This window comes from Salvelinus alpinus, chromosome 14 (assembly GCF_045679555.1).
Source record: "Salvelinus alpinus chromosome 14, SLU_Salpinus.1, whole genome shotgun sequence".
In the NCBI taxonomy this organism is placed as follows: domain Eukaryota; kingdom Metazoa; phylum Chordata; class Actinopteri; order Salmoniformes; family Salmonidae; genus Salvelinus; species Salvelinus alpinus.
Genome location: NC_092099.1, coordinates 22,748,059 through 22,768,023, shown reverse-complemented (window position 1 = coordinate 22,768,023; position 19,965 = coordinate 22,748,059). Strand labels below are relative to the sequence as shown.

General features: G+C 41.5%; 1 protein-coding gene and 1 pseudogene across 2 annotated transcripts in view; one reads left to right on the top strand and one right to left on the bottom strand.

Moving 5' to 3' along the window:
* Positions 1-558: 558 nt before the first annotated feature.
* The window catches only part of LOC139538606 (UDP-sugar transporter protein SLC35A5-like), a 103,975-nt pseudogene continuing 84,568 nt past the window's right edge, over positions 559-19,965 (top strand).
* The window catches only part of LOC139538605 (coiled-coil domain-containing protein 80-like), a 52,393-nt gene continuing 43,364 nt past the window's right edge, over positions 10,937-19,965 (bottom strand). For both annotated transcript variants that reach the window (XM_071340832.1, XM_071340831.1), the window contains exons 6-10: positions 19,225-19,361; positions 16,992-17,143; positions 16,431-16,534; positions 14,231-14,314; positions 10,937-11,985 (exon numbers count right to left, since the gene is read on the bottom strand). In XM_071340832.1, the coding sequence (XP_071196933.1) occupies positions 11,666-11,985; positions 14,231-14,314; positions 16,431-16,534; positions 16,992-17,143; positions 19,225-19,361 (797 nt within the window). In that variant the 3' untranslated portion in view covers positions 10,937-11,665. The remainder of the gene's footprint in view (positions 11,986-14,230; positions 14,315-16,430; positions 16,535-16,991; positions 17,144-19,224; positions 19,362-19,965) is intronic.

Below are 19,965 nucleotides of genomic sequence, written 5' to 3'. Positions count from 1 at the left end.
ATATATTTTTAAACAAAAGGAAAGACAATGGCAAACTTGCACTCATACCTTTGTATAACTATTTTTGTTTCTTGCTAGACAGTGGACCTACTAAACAGCACAGTGTTGACAAGGGATTGCATAATCACAGACATTAGTCTGAATTTTAATTCAGTATACCAATCATAGTATGCAATTAAGCTGCAATACATACCTTCTTGGGTGACCAAACAAAATTCACATAAATGTAGTTATAGATATGTCATTCTCATTGAAAGCAAGTCTAAAAAGCGGTAGATCTGTTCTATTTGCGCTATTTCTATCCGTCTCGTTTTTAAGTTTCGGTTTTGCGTATTTAACTTTTGATTTTGTACACCAGCGTTAAACAACTCAAAATACAACATTTTTGGTTATGGAAAATATATTTCACAGCGGTTTAGATTATACAATGATTCTCTACACTGTACTTGTTTGTTTTGTCACATGAACTTGAAATTAGGTGAACTATTAGAATTTTACCAGCCAGGAAATGGCGAGTGATTTCTGAATAGTGCATATTCTAAATACGTTAAAACATGACGTCGCCAATCCCCGTTTCATACCCATTGCGCTTGCGCGCGTCCAAGGCTACCAGGAAGCAAACCCGAAGCAGTTTGACTGTCTGCAATGTGTAGACAGAAAGCTGTAGAAAATGTACGATTTCTATTAGCTAAGTACAAACTCTTGCTTTTGGTTGAATTTTAACAGCAGGATTTCGTAGCCTACTCTTCATAGAGAAACTTTAGTTTTTGTGGACATTTTCGAGGTGGCAGTGCTCGACAGTGCTGTGTGCGTTGTTTACATTCTTGAGACCCCACCAAACAATCAAGCAGCTGGATGAAGCTAGCTAACTAACTAATGTATCTAGTTAATTGCTATTTGCTATTGTGGTGACAGTTTATGTGAACAATCAAAATACAGCTTGATAAATGTATGACTTGTATGTATGACTAGGCGTTTGATGACTTGCCCATGCACCTGCATTAGCTTGTATAGCCCTGCCTGCATTTAACAGATTGTCCTAAAGTACAGTAAGCCTATTGCCATTACATATTGCCATTGCATTTGGCTATAGGCAACATGCCATGCACACATTAGTCTCCATATACAACTTGTCCTATAACAGGGTGTTTTAATGAAAATATAGCATGACCTCTATTCATAATTTAAAATAGCCACAATGTGACCTTTTGTTCATTTGTTTGTTTTGGTAAACACTGCACATTACTTTAGCAACCATTTCAGCTAATATAATAATAACTGCAGTTGAACTGTGTAACTGTACTCTGGAAGAAACCCTCGGTGTGTGTCTTGTGTTTGGCACTGTCTGGCTCTCACATGCTTCTAATCAGCAAGACAAACAGGAAGATTCCGCGAAGAGGTGATAACTGTGGCTACTTTAAGGACAACACTAGTTACTGTACATAGCCTAGGTCATGTCCTGTGGCTTTTAGAGAGGAGCAGAATAGCTAGACCTGTTTGGGATGTTGTGTTAGTAGAGGGAGAGTGGAAGGAGTTTTAATGTGGCCACTATCTAGGCCTAAATGTACTGCTGTAGTCAACTGTATAAGAGAGTGATGTGAAACTAGCAGGGTTAGAGTGGGGTGGGTTAGGCTGTGAACAGTTTCTCTCAGCACTGGGCTGTGTGCTGCGGACACTGAAGGCTTATCTTACTGCTGTTGTCTTTGTTTTCTCTGCTCTTACTGCTTTTTTCTTATTTTCCCACCTCTGCGTGCTCTGCCTACATGTCGGCTCTTGGCCTGCACTCATATACCAGCTCACAGTGGTTTTGTTGTGTGTGTTTCAGTGAGCCAGGAGCCCTGCGTGTGTGTGAGCCCACACCATGGCGTCCTGCCGGCTGTGCTCCAGACTGTGTCCCAGGCTGTGCTCCCGCTCCTCAGCGTACACTCTGGCCCTGGGCTTGGGCTTCGTCACCCTGGGCACCTCTCGCATCCTGCTGCTCAAGTTCTCTGCCAACACACGTTAGTACTACATTATCATTCATGGACTTCAGTTTAAATCAATGGTTTTATGTAACCGTTTCTTCTCTTCTTTGACCTATAGAGAACAAGTATGACTTCCTCCCTGCGTCTGTCAACCTGCTGGCAGAGGGGCTCAAGCTGCTCTTCTGTCTTGGCATGTCTCTCAGAGTCATGGTCAGAGGTAAGAGATGGGCACTGAGGGAGAGGACGCCATCTTGTCCAATGTCATAATTCAGAATGTTTAGAGTTGTTGTTGTCGAGCAAGAATGTACCTGAGAGAGGGAGATTAAAGTGTATGTATTCCAGAGGGTCGTTCATGTCGAGAGCTGGGCTGCTCCTCGGGCTCTGCCTTCCTGAGTTCATGAAGTGGTCCGTCCCCGCCTTCCTTTACTTTCTGGATAACCTCATAATTTTCTACGTCATGACCTACCTACAGCCTGTGAGTTTAATAATAACACACTGCAGTGTTTTAAATGCTAATGTTAAAGTCTCAGTTGTCTCTGATTCCTTTCCCCCACAGGCCATGGCTGTGTTGTTCTCTAATTTTGTCATCCTGACCACAGCTATCCTGTTCAGAGTTGTGCTGAAGTAAGTCACAGTTTTGTTCTGGACATAGTGTTCTCTACTGGACCTATATGTTTGTTTACATAGCTGATAGTGGCACTCGAGGTAAAAGTTTCAGTAACTACTGATCTAGGATCAGCTTACCCTGACACAACCCTAACCAATGTAGCTGTTTTTATCTCAATATCAAATCATTTCTGGGTAAGAATTAAGTACCTTACTGTAATAAACAAAAATAGCTTCTTAGCAAGGAGCAATTTAACTAGGACTGTCTGGGAGTGGTGAGGGGAAACCTAGCTGTTATTGGCAGAAAAAGATGGTATCTTTCTTATTGGTCTATTAACTAATTTACTACTTGGTGATGTCACTAGACAGTTCAAAACTACATCCCACCACAACTGGCTGAAATTTAGGCGCTTTTCAAACAGATCTTAGTGGTGCTCCCGAGTGGTGCAGCGGTCTAAGGCACTGCATCTCAGCGCTAAAGGCATCACTACAGACCCTGGTTCGATTCCAGGCTGTATCACAACTGGCCGTGATTGGGAGTCCCATAGGGCGGCGCACAATTGTCCCAGCATCGTCCGGGTTAAGGTTTGGACGTGGTAGGCCGTCATTGTAAATAAGAATTTGTTCTTAACTGACTTGCCTAGTTAAATAAAAAAATTACACTTAAAGGGCATTATCGTCATTTTCACAATTTCACAGTATTACTCCCAACAGGGAAATCATGTTTTTGACTGCACTGGTCCTTTTTAAAGCTGGAATCCGTACTTTGTGAAACTGGCACGACCGTTTGCGATATTACAACAACAAAAGTTATTTCAAACAACAGTTTTTTTTTACCACAATAGTGAATGCACCTCTCTTCCGTTTTATTAACAAAAACAATAACAGCTTTAACCATTATTGAGGAAAAATAGTAATCTGATTTCAGATCAGCATTTAGGGTCAGCCTATGTTGAAGGACTCATCTCTGACCGCTGCTATTCCCCTCCTCGCCCCTAGGAGACGCCTGTCCTGGGTGCAGTGGGCCTCCCTGGTCATCCTTTTCCTGTCCATTGTCTCCTTGACGACGGGGTCGGGAGGCAGCCAACGGGCCATAGCGATGCCGGGCCTCCACCCCAGCCCCCTCTCCCCACCCACCAACAGCTGCCTGCTCTACACACAGCTAGAGGAGCAACGAAGGAACGAAAGGTTGTCAGAGCGATGGATGGGAGGGAAGGAGGAAGGGAGGCAGTCAATGTGGAATTCAGCACTCCTCTGTACAGTGTCTGTATTAGGACATCTTCACACATCCTGCATGACACCACAAGTCTCCTTTCCCTGTCAATAAGTCAGTCTAAGTAAGTGTTCCTGCTGTCTCCCCTCCCTCCCTCCCTCCCAGTAACTCCAGCACATGGAGCTCAGTGCTGCCGGGACAGGCTGAGGCGTGGCGGGGGAGGCTGATGGGGACTCTGCGCTCTCTGGGCATGGGTCACATCCTCCTGGTGCTCCAGTGTTTTATCTCCTCCATGGCCAACATCTACAACGAGAAGATCCTCAAGGAGGGAGACCAGCTCCAAGAGAGCATCTTCATCCAGAACAGCAAACTGTAAGAACTCATGTGAATGTTGGCACACACATGCATGAATGCAAACATATGACACACACGCACATATTCACACAGCTTTAGAACATCCCAATAACCACCAAACTACACACAAACACCCACACCCCATCTGTCTAAAAATCTGTGTATGTGGTTGCAGGTACATGTTTGGCATGCTGTTCAACGGTCTGACTCTGGGTCTAGGGGGCGAGGCGAGGGGTCTAACCGTCCACTGTGGCCTCCTCTACGGTCACAACGTCTACTCACTGGGACTGGTGCTGGTCACTGGTAGGACACACGTACACACTGGTGCTACTGTTGATGAATTAACCTCATACAATGTAAAGGACTGGTTCATTCATTAGCATGAATAGGTACAGTATGTACTGTGTATATGGTATATGCATGATTATTGATACACTATTCATTACTAATATATTGATCCATTATTCCTGACAGCGAGGGTCTGTCGGTTGCATTCATCCTGAGGCTGATTATTAGGAATGCATTATTATTGATACATCATAATCAATATATTCATTATTATTAAGACATTACGAAATGTATCAGTAGCTTCCCTGGGCCTGTCAGTGGCGTTCATCCTGAGGTTGATTATTATAAATGCATTATTATTGATCCATCATTATCAGTATGTACATTATTAATATATCAAATGTTTTATCCCAAGCTGCCCTGGGCCTGTCGGTGGCGTTTATCTTGAAGTTCAGAGACAACATGTTCCACGTGCTGACCGGCCAGATCACTACAGTCCTGGTCACGGCCCTGTCCCTCTTCCTCTTTGACTTCCACCCCTCGCTGGACTTCTTCCTGCAGGCGCCCGTGGTGCTGCTCGCCATCTTTGTCTACAACGCCAGCCGGCCCAAAGACCCTGAGTACGTCCTGCAGCGCGAGAAGCTGCGCGTCATTAACGGAGAGGTGCTGCAGAGGTCACGAGGGGTGAGGACATGCTTGAATGTATACAGTGCAGTCGGAAAGTATTCAGACCCCTGACTTTTTCCACAGTTTGTTACATTACAGCCTTATTCAAAATTGATTCAATCGTTTTTTTCCCCTCATCAATCTACACACTACCCCATAATGACAATGCAAAAACAGGTTTTTAGATATATTTGAAATGTATTAAAAATAAAAAAAACACTGATACGACATTTACATAAGTATTCAGACCATTTAATCAGTACTTTGTTGAAGCACCTTTGGCAGAAATTACAGCCTCTAGTCTTCTTGGGTATGACGCTACAAGCTTGGCACAGCTGTATTTGGAGAGTTTCTCCCATTCTTCTCTGCAGATCCTCTCAATCTCTGTCAGGTTGGATGGGGAGTGTCTCTGCACAACTATTTTCAGGTCTCTCCAGAGATATTTAATCGGGTTCAAGTCCGGGCTCTGGCTGGGCCACTCAAGGATATTCAGAGACTTGTCCCGAAGCCACTCCTGCGTTGTCTTGGCTGTGTGCTTAGGGTCGTTGTCCTGTTGGAAGGTGATCCTTCACCCCAGTCTGAGGTCCTGAGCACTCTGGATCACGTTTTCATCAAGGATCTCTCTGTACTTTGCTCCGTTCATCTTTCCCTCGATCCTGACTAGTCTCCCAGTCCCTGCCGCTGAAAAACATCCCCACAGCATGATGCTGCCACCACCATGCTTCACCGCAGGGATGGTGCCAGGTTTCCTCCAGACGTGACGCTTGGCGTTCAGTTCAATCTTGGTTTCATCAGACCAGAGAATCTTGTTTCTCATGGTTTGAGAGTCCTTTAGGTGCCTTTTGGCAAACTCCAAGCGGGCTGTCATGTGCCTTTTACTGAGGATTCGCTTCCCGTCTGGCCACTCTACCATAAAGGCCTGATTGGTGGAGTGCTGCAGAGATGGTTGTCTTTCTGGAATGTTCTTCCATCTCCACAGAAGAACTCTGGAGCTCTGTCAGTAACCATCGGGTTCTTGGTCACCTCCCTGACCAAGGCCCTTCTCCCCCAATTGCTCAGTTTGGCCAGGCAGCCAGCTCTAGGAAGAGTCTTGGTGGTTCCAAACTTCTTCCATTGATGGAGGCCACTGTATTCTTGGGGACCTTCAATGCTGCAGACATTTTTTTGGTACCCTTCCCCAGATCTGTGCCTCGACACAATCCTGTCTCGAAGCTCTACAGACAATTCCTTCGACCTCATGACTTGGTTTTTGCTCTGACATGCACTGTCAACTGTAGGACCTTATATAGAAAGGTGTGTGCCTTTCCAAATCATGTCCAATCAATTGAATTTACCATAGGTGGACTCCAAGTTGTAGAAACATCTCAAGGATGATCAATGGAAACGGGATGCACTTGGGTTCAATCTTGAGGGTCTAAATACTATAGGAATTTCAAAAAACTTGTTTTTGTATTATGTGTAGATTGATAAGGAAAATGTTTTATTTAATCCATTTTAGAATAAGGCTGTAACCTAATCAAAATGTGGAAAAAGTCAAGGGGTCTGAATACTTTCCTAAGGCACTCATTCAAGGGTTTTTCTTTATTTGGACTGTTTTCTATATTGTAGAATAATGGTGAAGACATGAAAACTATGAAATAACACATATGGATCATGTAGTAAACAAAAAAGTGTTAAATAAATCAAAATATATTTTATATTTGAGATTCTTCAAATAAGCACCCTTTGCCTTTATGACATCTTTGCACACTCTTGGCATTCTCTCAACCAGCTTCACCTGGAATGCTTTTCCAACAGTCTTGAAGGAGTTCCCACATGCTGAGCACTTGTTAGCTGCTTTTCCTTCACTCTGCGGTCCTGTTGAAAAACAAATGACAGGCCCACTAAGCGCAAATCAGATGGGAAGGCGTATCGCTCTAGAATGCTGTCGTAGCCATGCTGGTTAAGTGTGCTTTGAATTCTAAATAAATCACAGACAGTGTCACCAGCAAAGCACCCCCACACCATAACACCTCCTCCATGCTTTACGGTGGGAAATACACATGCGGAGATAATCCGTTCACCCACAACGCGTCTCACAAAGATACGGCAGTTGGACAAATTTCCACCGGTCTAATGTTTATTGCTCGTGTTTCTTGGCACAGGCAAGTCTCTTCTTCTTATTGGTGTCCTTTTAGTAGTGGTTTCCTTGCAGCAATTAGACCATTAAGGTCTGATTCACACAGTCTACTCTGAACAGTTGATGTTGAGATGTGTTTGATACTTGAGCTCTGTGAAGCATTTATTTGGGTTGCAATTTCTGAGGCTGGTAACTCTAATGAACTCATCCTCTGCAGTAGAGGTAACAAAAGGGACTTCCTTTCCTGTGGCGGTCCTCATGAGAGCCAGTTTCAACATAGAGCTTGATGGTTTTTGCGACTGCACTTGAAGAAACTTTCAAAGTTCTTGAAATATTCCGTATTGACTGACCTTCATGTCTTAAAGTAATGATGGACTGTCGTTTCTCTTTGATTATTTGAGCTGTTCTTGCCATAATATGGACTTGGACTTGGTCAAATAGGGCTATCTTCTGTATACCCCCTACCTTGTCACAACACAACTGATATGCTCAAGCGCATTAAGATGGAAAGAAATTCCACAAAGGCACACCTGTTCATTGAAATGCATTTCAGGTGACTACCTCATGAACCTGTTTGAGAGAACGCCAAGTGTGTGCAAAGCTGTCATCAAGGCAAAGGATGGCTACTTTGAAGAATCTCAAATATAAAATATATTTTGTTTAACACTTTTGTTGTTACTACATGATTCCACATGTGTTCTTTCATAGTTTTGATGTCTTCACTATTATTCTAAGAGAATGTAGAAAATAGTAAAAATAAAGAAAAACCCTTGAATGAGTAGGTGCTCTAAAACTTTTGACCAGTAGTGTGTGTGTGTACAAACACACACACACACACACACACACACACACACACACACACACACACACACACACACACACACACACACACACACACACACACACACACACACACACAGAGAGAGAGAGAGAAACCCAAACATAAACACAACCCACTCTCACACATATACAGTGTGACACAGGCAAACACACATGCACACTGAGGGCAACCGTGATTCTCATTTGTGTGTAATAATGATTTAGATTGTGGGGAAACCAATGTGATTCTGTGTAATGAACAGAGTTTAGATTCCCACCACAGCCTTAGCCCTGGGTAACTGCATTACAGTAGGTACATAGATGTATTCAATTAGGTTGGTTAGAGTATGATGATCAGTAGGAGGTTGTCTATCTATGGAGGCTCTGTGTGGAAATTGCCTGTAGACATAAATCTAGGATCAGCAAACCTTCCCTCAAATCCTTAGTGTACCAAAAAACAGTTTGTGGCCGTCCTATCGCCTCTGGCCGTTCATTTCCTGTCGATTCTAATAAGGATGGGCACGGTTAATCGAATATCAGGATATCTGAACATACGTTAGCATTCGATTACTTGAGTAAGTGTTCATTTACATGTTCTATTTATTGTAGCCCTATTTCAACATTGAAAAGGCTTTGTTATAAATTAAATTATCCTTGTTACCTACAAGGATATACCATGACATTTTAAATACTTAAAAAAATAAACTTTTGAATATTGTTTTTATAACTGTGCGTTGCCACTTTTCGCCACTTCAAATAGCAATTACTGGCGAGCCCCTAACAGTTTCCAGAAGACCTGACACAGATCGATGCAAAACACTCACCAGAACCTTTTTGTAAGACAATCAGTTCTATCGTCTCTTTTACTGTTGCTTTTAACCCAAAACTACGGAGTAAAACAGCCTTCTGTTGTTTTACCTCTGCATTTGCGTCATACTAATTGATCAAGGGAGTCATTATAATTATCTGTATATTTCCCAAAAATATCCTGATATTATCCGAATAGTGAAATAATGTAAAATGCCCTTCCCTCAGATTCTACATGGTTTTTAATCGCCGTTGTTCATCGACATCCAGCAGGTAAGGGCTAACACACCACATCCACCCACTGCTTTCAGACGTTCGTCTTTCTGGTGTTATTCCTCTCTAATCTCCACCATGCTTCCTTTGTGTTTGTGTGGGTTGGGGAGGAGCTGGAGAGGCTGAGCCAAGCCAAACACAGACAGTGAATCAGAGGAGGAGTCTGTCTAGCCTCCCATTAATGACCTCACAATGGCTCAACCCTGTGATGTCATCAGAATGCCTGGCTCTGTGACATCACAATGGACAAACTGTCAGTCCTGAATTATGACTTTGCTATAACCTGGCCTGTGACATCATCAGCCTGTGACATCAGAATGGACATGCTGTGTATTATGACATCAGAGCGGCTTGGCCTGTGGTTTTGTTGGCCTACTGTGATTGTCATAATTTATTGTACATCATAGATGCGGTAAAGAGGTCAATGGAACTCGACACAAACATGGAAATGCCACGGAAACGCATGGGGAAAAGATCCTGAGTCTCTTCATTGCCCCCCAGCAAAATGATCCTACATTTAGGCTATTGTTTATATGTGTATTCCACACTACTGTATGTTGAGTATAATGAGTGTATGGATGTCAACCCGAATACATGTTCATGTAATCACCAATCAACTGCATTGCAGTTAAAAGCGACTTTGACTACCATGACCGATTTCTAAATGCTAGCTATGCTACCAGCTTATACGAACAAGAGTTAGCATTTAGCAGTCACTTCTTCTAAACCCGAAAATAAACAACTTTTAAATGTTATTCTGTGAAAACTGGCAAATATATCATAATCTAATTTTAGTAACCACATTGTGGGCCTGTTCACAAATATTCACTTTGTTAGATCAGACTTGTTGAATGTGCGCCAATCCGGCGTCCTTCTTCTGTCCCCTAAGGTCTGCGTTCCATTGACCTCTCTACCGCATCTTTTCAGAAATGTGCTTGTTTGCGTATGAAATATGCTATACAAATAATATTGTAATGGAAGAAATGCTAAATATACAATTTTGTATATGTTGTTGTAGTTAAAATAATGCCTATTGCTGTTATTGACACAGTGGCAAGGGTTACAGCTGTCAGATGTTGAGAAGTTGATATCTGCCGGTTATGATCTTATTTTGTCTCTGTTTTTTCAAAACCAGTTTTTATTATACATTTGTTTGCATTATGTTGGTGGCTATTAAGAAATCTACTCAAGGCTGTTGGATGTTTGGGAGCTAAACTCGTTTTTCTAATCAGTTTGTCTTACCATTATTAAGTACTCACAAAGACCATACAGTACTAGCACACGGCCCATGTGATTTGTTCTGGTCTCAGTCCATGTTACGTTCAGAAAACCCAATCTGACGGTAAAACATGTAAGATTGTGTTTGACATTACACACTGAAAAGTAATTGGCTTCTCTAGTGGTTTACATGTGTTCAACGGTGTTACTCCTCTCCTGTCCATGCTTATTGTGCCATATAATTTACACTTCTATCATGTATTCAAAAAAGCTTCTTGTGAAGTTATGTTTATGAAATCAGTAAAATGATATTATGCTGTATGCATTTAAGGCAATTTACACCTGGTTCTTTATATTACTATTCATGACACAGTGCATAATTACAATTTCTCACAGTCAACAGATTACCAAATGAACATTAAAAACTTCTGCCAAAAATACCATTATTTTGTCTAGCTATTTTTCCATTCTGTTAGAATCTGTGTTGTAATGTTCGAATTGAACCACCAGGGGGTGGTGTAGTATAATAAATGGTTACTGTGTGCGTAAAGAACCTCTGACTAGACATTTATACAAATTACTGACATGTGTATTAACTCAGAGAAACTGTTGATTGTAAACAAAGTTTTATTTGTCATAAAGCACAACGGAGTATAAATAAGAACAATGTGTAGCAACAGGAAACTTAAACGAGTTGAAAATTCATCTTAGAAACACAGTTATAGATCTGATATTGATAGCCTCAAATAAAAAATCCAATAAATACAAAGGTTTTGACTTATCTTTACGCTTGTATCTACAATAAGGTGAAAATTAACATTTGGTCAGGAATGGAATTGAAGTAGACATAGAAAATGTAAAATGTTGATAAGTTTTTCGATTGTAATTCTTAATACACAAGAACAAGACTGATATAAAGAAAGATTGAGATTGATGACATCGCTATCCAATCCTTTATTTCCTTCTAGTTCAAAACCAGGAAGTACAGAGCTAACCCCTTACCCTTTAACCCTGTGCATAAACTTCCTGAAAACACAATCCACTAATAAGGAGGCGCAGCCAAAGTTTATACTCATGCCCCTCACACACACACATGCCCAATTTTAATTAAATCTCTTTCCCCTAGCCCTAGATACTTACTGCTAACTTGTAGACCAGATTCAAGCGACATGGTGAAAATCCCATCTAGACTACCAGAGGGCTTGCTTACACCTATCTGATCCATTCAAATCTACAAAGGGCCATCAAGAAGCATCTATGAGATTAGGCAACATACTCCTTAGTGACCATATCATTGCTGATAGACTATTGACTATTGACACCCTCTCCCCGACCCCTTTAGTAACCGTATCCCTGGTGATAAGCGTCCTGGTAACCGTCGTAGCCATTGTGATGGTACCCGTAGCCCCCATACTCGTCTTCGGGGCAGCGCATGCCCAGTGACTGCTGGATGGCCATCTCCTGCCTGCGGAGCTGCATGGAGTCCACCAGGTCGTAGATGTTGGCCATGGACCACATGGGGCTCGGGTACCACGACTTGACGTTGCCGTCCTTTCCCACCAGCAGCATGGAGAAGTACTCTGGGCTGATCTGGAAGTAGTTGCGAATGTCTTTGACCAAGGCGGCCGAGAGGCCCTCACGTTCCACCGTGGCGCTGCCTGGAAGGTGGAGAGAGCGATGGAGAGAGTCAGTCAATAGGCTTTGGTATGTTTGATATCTTTGACTAAAGAGGCATTCTCGCTCCATGGCCAAGCTGCCTCTCTAGAGTTAGAAAAGATTAGTTTGTGTTAATACTGCTATGGAAGAATTGAATTTCATATTATCCATTTAATGCGAAAGTGTGTGTGGATTCATTTCGTTGTCTTTTAAAGGTTCCGCTAAATTCAGCACCTCTGCCCCATCAGTCTTCCCCTGCAAAACTACCACTTCACTCAAGGAAAGCATTGATGGTAATTCCGAGTCTATTCAGTGAGCCGGATCATTTGGCTCCGTTTAGCTAAAAGAGACCTTTATTTAGCTCGCAAAACAGTTCTTTGTTCAGTGGTGCTTAAAAATACCAAATCCATTATGTAAAGCCTAGAATGTTGCCTGCAATTATCCGTTTCACATCATGATATGCTAGTACAATTTTTACCTGACCATTTTTACCTGACCAAAAAAAATGAAGAAATAAAATGGAATGCACTGCAAAAATATGTATGGACCAGAATGAGGCTCTCTCCTCACTACCAATATTTACTGCAGTGAAGAACTACAATCTTCAGAGAATGTTTTTACAACGTATCTGCAGATAATCATTATCGGGTACTCAACAATCAGTAGTAACAGTATGTAAATGAGGGAGCCAATTGAATGGCTCTCGCAGATGCAATTCGGTTCCCGACATTCACCAAAAAGATCAGTTCAATAAGAGCTGTTCGTTCACGAACGACCCATCACTAAAGGAAAAGTCCATAAAGAGCTGTTCGTTCACGAACGACTAACATGACTAAAGGAAAAGTCCATAAAGAGCTGTTCGTTCACGAACGACCCATCACTAAAGGAAAAGTCCATAAAGAGCTGTTCGTTCACGAACGACCCATCACTAAAGGAAAAGTCCATAAAGAGCTGTTCGTTCGCGAACGACCCATCACTAAAGGAAAAGTCCATAAAGAGCTGTTCGTTCACGAACGACCCATCACTAAAGGAAAAGTGCATAAAGAGCACATAAGAATACTATTTGGCAGGCTAGAGAAATTAAAGGGAGGGTTTACATATTTCCTCCCTAACACTCCGGCCACAGGAGCTGTCTGCGTGCTTGTGCAGCAGTGAGGGGTGTATGGATACAGGGCCGTGTGTGTGGTGTAGGCAGCAGCATCAGCAAGTTTTTTAGGTTGGGTCCCCTACCAGAGAGGAGACATCAAACAGGTAGCATGGAGAGAATACAGAAGAAGCAGCTGGGCTATAGGGACTTGGACTGGGGGAGACAGCAGGAGTTAGGGCTGAGGCTGGCCTACCTGCCTGCTGTGTCATTAAAACAACATCAGAAATTCAACATCATGGCTGTATGAACTGATTAAACTAAACATAACACATACAGCCCCATTGACCTACCACTTGCCCTTTTTTGTTTAATATTCATACAGCCATTTCCCGTATGCAGTATAATACAGTTGAAGTCGGAAGTTTACATACACTTAGGTTGGAGTCATTAAAACTAGTTTTTACACTCAACCACTCCACAAATTTCTTGTTAACAAACTATAGTTTTGGCAAGTCGATTAGGACATCTACTTTGTGCATGACACAAGTAATTTTTTCCAACAATTGTTTACAGACAGATTATTTCACTGTATCACACTTCCAGTGGGTCAGAAGTGTACATACACTAAGTTGACTGTGCCTATAAACAGCTTGGAAAATTCCAGAAAATTATGTGATGGCTTTAGAAGCTTCTGATAGGCTAATTGACATCATTTGGGTCAATTAGAGGTGTACCTGTGGATGTATTACAAGGCCTACCCTCAAACTCAGTGCATCTTTGCTTGACATCATGGGAAAATCAAAAGAAATGAGCCAAGACCTCAGAATTCTTTTTTAGTGTATGTAAACTTCTGACCCACTGGGAATGTGATGAAAGAAATAAAAGCTGAAATAAATCATTATCTCTACTATCTCTCCTGACATTTCACATTCTTAAAATAAAGTGGTGATCCTAACTGACCTAAGACAGGGATTTTTTACTCGGATTAAATGTCAGGAATTGTGAAAAACTGAGTTTAAATGTATTTGGCTAAGGTGTAATTTGAATTTGTAAGTCGCTCTGGATAAGAGCGTCTGCTAAATGACTTAAATGTAAATGTGTATGTAAAGTTCTGACTTCAACTGTACATATAGGTGGTGTGGAGACAACAGGGTTCTTACCGTTGATTGGATAGAGCTCTAGGACTCCTCCCTGGTCCACTGCCTCCATGCCAACCAGCTTCAGGATGGAGATGTGTCTCAGGCCTGGGTCACCATGGAAACCACCACCACATCGATGAACACACAGCAGATAGGACATAATAGCACATTAGAACAACAAAATAATATTTGCATTGCCCACCCCCTCTTTTACGCCGCTGCTACTCTCTGTTATTATCTATGCTCAGTCACTTTAAAAACTCTACCTACATGTACATATTACCTCAATTACCTCAACTAACCGGTGCCCCCGCACATTGACTCTGTACCGGTACCCCCTGTATATAGTCTCGCTATTGTTATTTTACTGCTGCTCTTTAATTACTTGTTCCTTTTATAATTTATTCTTATTCATATTTTTTAAACTGCATTATTGGTTAGGGGCTTGTAAGTAAGCATTTTACTGTAAGGTCTACACCTGTTGTATTCGGGCACATGTGACTAATACAATTTGATTTGATTAGTTTAGAAAAATGTATGTTATTTATCTTTGTGTAGCCTAAAATTAATCAACCAATCAATATACATGCAAAAACACAGATATTGAAACAAACAATTCTGAAAATCAACCTGCAATAGAGCATGAGGGAAATATGATAATGATGAGCATGGTTTTGAGTGTTTTACTCTACACAGAGTATTGACACACTCACAATCAGCTCTGGTTATTAACACCAATACTGAAGTTCTCGTGCACCACTGATTGTTCGTTTTTTTATTTTCATGTGGTGAATTTTCAATCCTCTTAGAACAAAACTCCAAACTGGTAACGCAGCCAGTCTTACATTCAGAACCTTTCATTGTGCGTTCATTGTGTTTGCAGGCATGTTTCCCCACACACCGAAAATATAATGAGTACATTGGTTGAATCACCAAAACACAACATAATGACATCTTCTCAACTTAGTTATTTTAACAACCAGTTTATCCAGTAGCAACACATTTAAGACCCATGTTTCAATGTTTCAAAATGTCCCTTGGAATGTAGTATGCTACAGAACATTAAATGACAGTACATTACACTGTTTTCACATTAGGCAATACACTTGCACTACCCATACAATTTTACTCAACATCAAATTTCCATAATTTCTATCTCATGTGTGATCAAAGGTGTGATCATTGAATACATCTTTCAAAATGTAATCAAATTAAAGAAATGAAAAAAACAATATTTAGCAGGCATTAGTTTGTATCAAGCCTGTCTTGAACATTTGGCCATAGGTTGTCATCGAAATCGCAGTAAATATCATTGTTGGTTAAGGGCTTGTAAGTAAGTCCTTACAGCCCTTACACTACAGCCCCTTATAAGGGCTTGTAAGTAAGAATTTCACGGTAAGGTTTACACTTGTTGTATTCGGCGCATGTGACAAATAAAGTTCGATTTGATTTGTTCATGCATCCCGGAAAACCCTTTTTGCATGGTTATTCCTAGCCTGACATACAGTACCAGTCAAAAGTTTGGACACACCTACTCATTCAAGGTTTTTTTTATTTTTAATTTGTACTATTTTCTACATTGTAGAATAATAGTGAAGACATCAAAATTATGAAATAACACATATGGAACCATTTAGTAACCAAAAAAGTGTTAAACAAATCTAAATATATTTCATATTTAAGATTCTTCAAAGTAGCCACCCTTTGCCTTGTTGACAGCTTTTCATAGTTTTGATGAAAGCCCCCCCCCCCTAAAATCCTATCTGACTGTATGGCCTTCCTCTTGCTCTTTTTGTTAGTATGATCTTTTACCAGATCTAATGTGCTATATTCTCCCTCGTCAATTGTGTTGGTGCGTGTCTCTGTCCCTGAATGCGTATGCACATGTCTGCGAGAAACAATTATAATGGTCCTCCTCAATCTCAGTGACTGCCAACACTTATATTATGACTACTAAAGTATATGTGTTTACCTATCAATCTAAAATTCAACAAATGGATAGAGAGCCTAATGTTCTTCTGTATGAGATCAGGTCTGACTGGAGGCTGTTGTAAATCTAATATGATTTACACATACTTTGAACCACAGGGAGCAGTGTGTATGTGTGTGAGTGTGTGTGTGTGTAACAACCCCTAGGCACTAGACTAGTCACTTCCTGTAGATGGGATAAATATTGTTTAAGGAATATGATAATAACTCAACAATTCCTTCTTATACTCACCCAGGTTGCAGGCTTGGCTGGTCAGGGCATAGAGTTGCTGCTGATAGGCCCATTCCTCATCGTTGGGGGCGGAGATTACAAACAGGCGACGCCTCCAACGGAACCTGAGAACCCAAAGACGGAACTAGGATGAAAGATGTAGATTAAACAGTCATGTCATCAACCAAGTCATTTTCTGTCCAAACTCCAGACCCTTTGGCTCACTGTCAGACTGGAATTTAGTCTCTATTGCAACAAACCACAGTCAATCTGTTGAAGACAGAAATATAGGACCATAGTCAATCAATCCAAGACAATGGTGTTAACGTAGAGTACTAGAAGTACAGGCTCGTGCATACTGTCCGCCATCAGAGCCAAGTTTAGCTCATAAAGAACTGTTGAATTTGTGGTGCAGGTGATTTAGTGTGAATATTCATGTTGACTACAAATTCTGACCACAGCCTCCTCAACGAGACCCCTGCCTAGCTTGAGACAATATTCTCACTGGCTATGAGCTAATGACTGTTTAAAATTCCAGACGCTGCCACAGCCATCAGCAAGACTAACGTGCACACACACTACCTGGAGAGGAAGTTCTCCAGTGATCTGGGTTTGTCCTCCTTCTTGCAGACAACTCCGTCTCTCTTCTGCTGTTCCATCTCTCTGATGCGAGAGGAGAAGGTGTCGATGTAATCAAACACAGCCTTCATGGCGATCGGGACCTCGTAGGATTGCTGTTAGAGGGACAAACACACATCAAGACAGAAAAAAGACAGTGGACCAAAAAGATAAGCATTGGAGGATTTGAGTGTACAATCCTTATTCGATTCTTTAAGTTGTCAGGAGAAAAACATAACAAATGCTATTCCTTTGTTATACCTATCCCAGTATTCCTAGAAAATTGTGTATCCTTTATGTTTTCGATGAGAATCAGATTCCCTTCACACACAGCAAATTTGTGGGTGTTAAACTATTGGAGTTGAGTTAAAAAGTGTTGTGAGTGTTATATCTGATTCTAGTGGGGTTAACACCAGTGGGATTGAAATTGACACCACCTGCGGTGAATAAATGGAATTGAAATTGACACCACCTGTGGTTAATAAATTAAGTGTTAACCAGGTGGTGTTGTTACTCGACTGTTGAGTTAATTTCCGTTAACTCTCTCAGAGTGAAAAAGACATGGGTGGGGCCTCATTATTATATTTCCCAGCATGCTTTGTTGCAGGTTGCTTTTTAGAATAGTTTTAATATCTATGTTTCTGCATGCACAATGATTGATTAATTTATCTTATACTACACAAAGATAAATAACATACATGTTTCTAAGCAAATCCAATCTGTAAGTGGTTGGATTTATTTAACCCATTATTGAGATGGTTTAGGTAGTCTTATTGATCAACCTTTCCTACCTTGGCAGTCATTTTAACTGCAGGTTGCGGGGGATTAAAAGTTCAAATTCTTCAATATCCTATGGCTGGATTTGAATAGGAATTATGTAACACTTTGGAAGCCAGCATAATATGACTTGTTGATGTGGCCAGCAAACCAGGAGTTTCAGACAACTGTGTTAGGGTGAAACTTGAATGTTGAAGTATGGTATAGTCAAAAAAAGTCATTTATTGTGATAAATAATTACATTTTGATGATAAAATATAAATTTAGGCACTCTCTGAAAGCTACTGGACTGAAAGCATTTGAATGCAACAATCATGTCTCTGTCACTAGCAAACACAGTCATGGGTGGTACAGGTACCTCTAAAATTAACTTGAGTGGCACCCTGGAAAATAAATATGCAAATAAGGCTTTACACCCTACAGTGTTAAAAGAACAACAAAAAATGAGTTACGGTAACACCACAGGTGTTAATTGCATAACACTGAGGAAGTGTAACAGCATCTGCCCTAATAAAGTGTTAATTTAAGTCCAAATTTGCAACACCCATGGTGTTAGGGACCCAACACTCTTGGGGTCTTAGTTCATCAACACTTTGAAAAGTGTTAGTCATATACACACTAAGAAAGTGTTACATTTAACACTGTGGGTGTTCAAATTCTGATCTCAAATTTGCTCAGTTCAGAATGTGATATTCCCCAATGCAGCATTACACACTCACAGAAGCACAGGCACACAAACTTTCTAATGGATCAGGTGAGGGTCTGCTGCCATGGATACAGTCTCCCTCACTGTTTTTCGCATTCCCTGTCACTCCCCTCTCTCTCTCTCCCTCTCTCTTACCCACACCATGTGCCCTGTAATGTTAATAGAATTTCCTGTCTGTACTGACAGCATTAGAGGGTTGCTTGCACACTGGCGTCTTTGTTTAATCCGCCTGAAAACAACCTGGTGGTTTACACACACACACACACACACACACACACACACACACACACACACACACACACACACACACACACACACACACACACACACACACACACACACACACACACACACACACACACACACACACACACACACACACACACACACACACAAACACAAACACAGCTGTTGGGAGAACGTCATGATGTGTGAATTAAACCAGTGTTTAATCACGGCAGGATGTTTACAGTATGGAGAAGGCAGGTCAGCCAACATGAGTCTATGTCTAATTGGCCAAACAGAGAGGTTAGGTGTATGTGCTCCATTTAGCTCACTTGGCAAGATGGTTGGGTCGAGTAGTAGACTTTAGTTCTAAACGGAATGGTCCAAAAAGTGCGGACTCCGACAATGCGGTGTGCCAGATTGCAAAATAATGCACGCCTAGTAAGACACCTAGAAAAAGAGAGAGAGAAAGAGCGAGACAAAACCCACCTTGGCTCTCATGTCAGTGTCAGTGAGAACCATGTAGAAGTCGTTAAATGTCATATAAAACTCCTTCCTGAGCTCTGTGATCAGATCCTGGTTCACCAGGTCCTCCTGACGAAGACCCGTCATAGGCTTGTCGTTCTCTGGGAGGGGAAGAGAAGGAGAAGGGAGAGAAGAGAGCGAGAGAAAATTGAGAAACAGACAACCAATTAAAATTGAGTTTAGTACAATTTAACAGACTCCTGTCCAGAGCAACTTACAATAATGAGTGCATTTTCAGATAAGGAAGCTAAAACTACTGCATAGTACAACCAGAGTCATGGGGAAACAGGGATTGGACATCCCACTTCCTACCAGAGACTGGATGGGTTGACATATGTTTCCCTCATAATATTTAGGAGAGGTGGAGTCATGGCCTTATTAGTTATTATTGGTTACACCTATCCCTGTCTCTTCAGCTCTGCAAAAATAGAGGTAGGGTAAGGAGGGGACTACTGGGGGAATCGACGGTTGATTTTGGGCGAGCGTCTGTTTGAGGTAAAATAGATCTACCACCCAAAAGGAGGGCAATGGTGTGTTTACTCTAGGCTTACTGCTTCCTCTGAGAAGACACACACACGAACGCGCACGCACACACACACTGAGGCCATCTCTATTACCAAACATTGGCAATATTCTGTATCAAACAGAGTGAGAGGGAGATGGCTGAGGAGGAAGAAGCCAATCTAGATTGTTTGTCTTATTTTT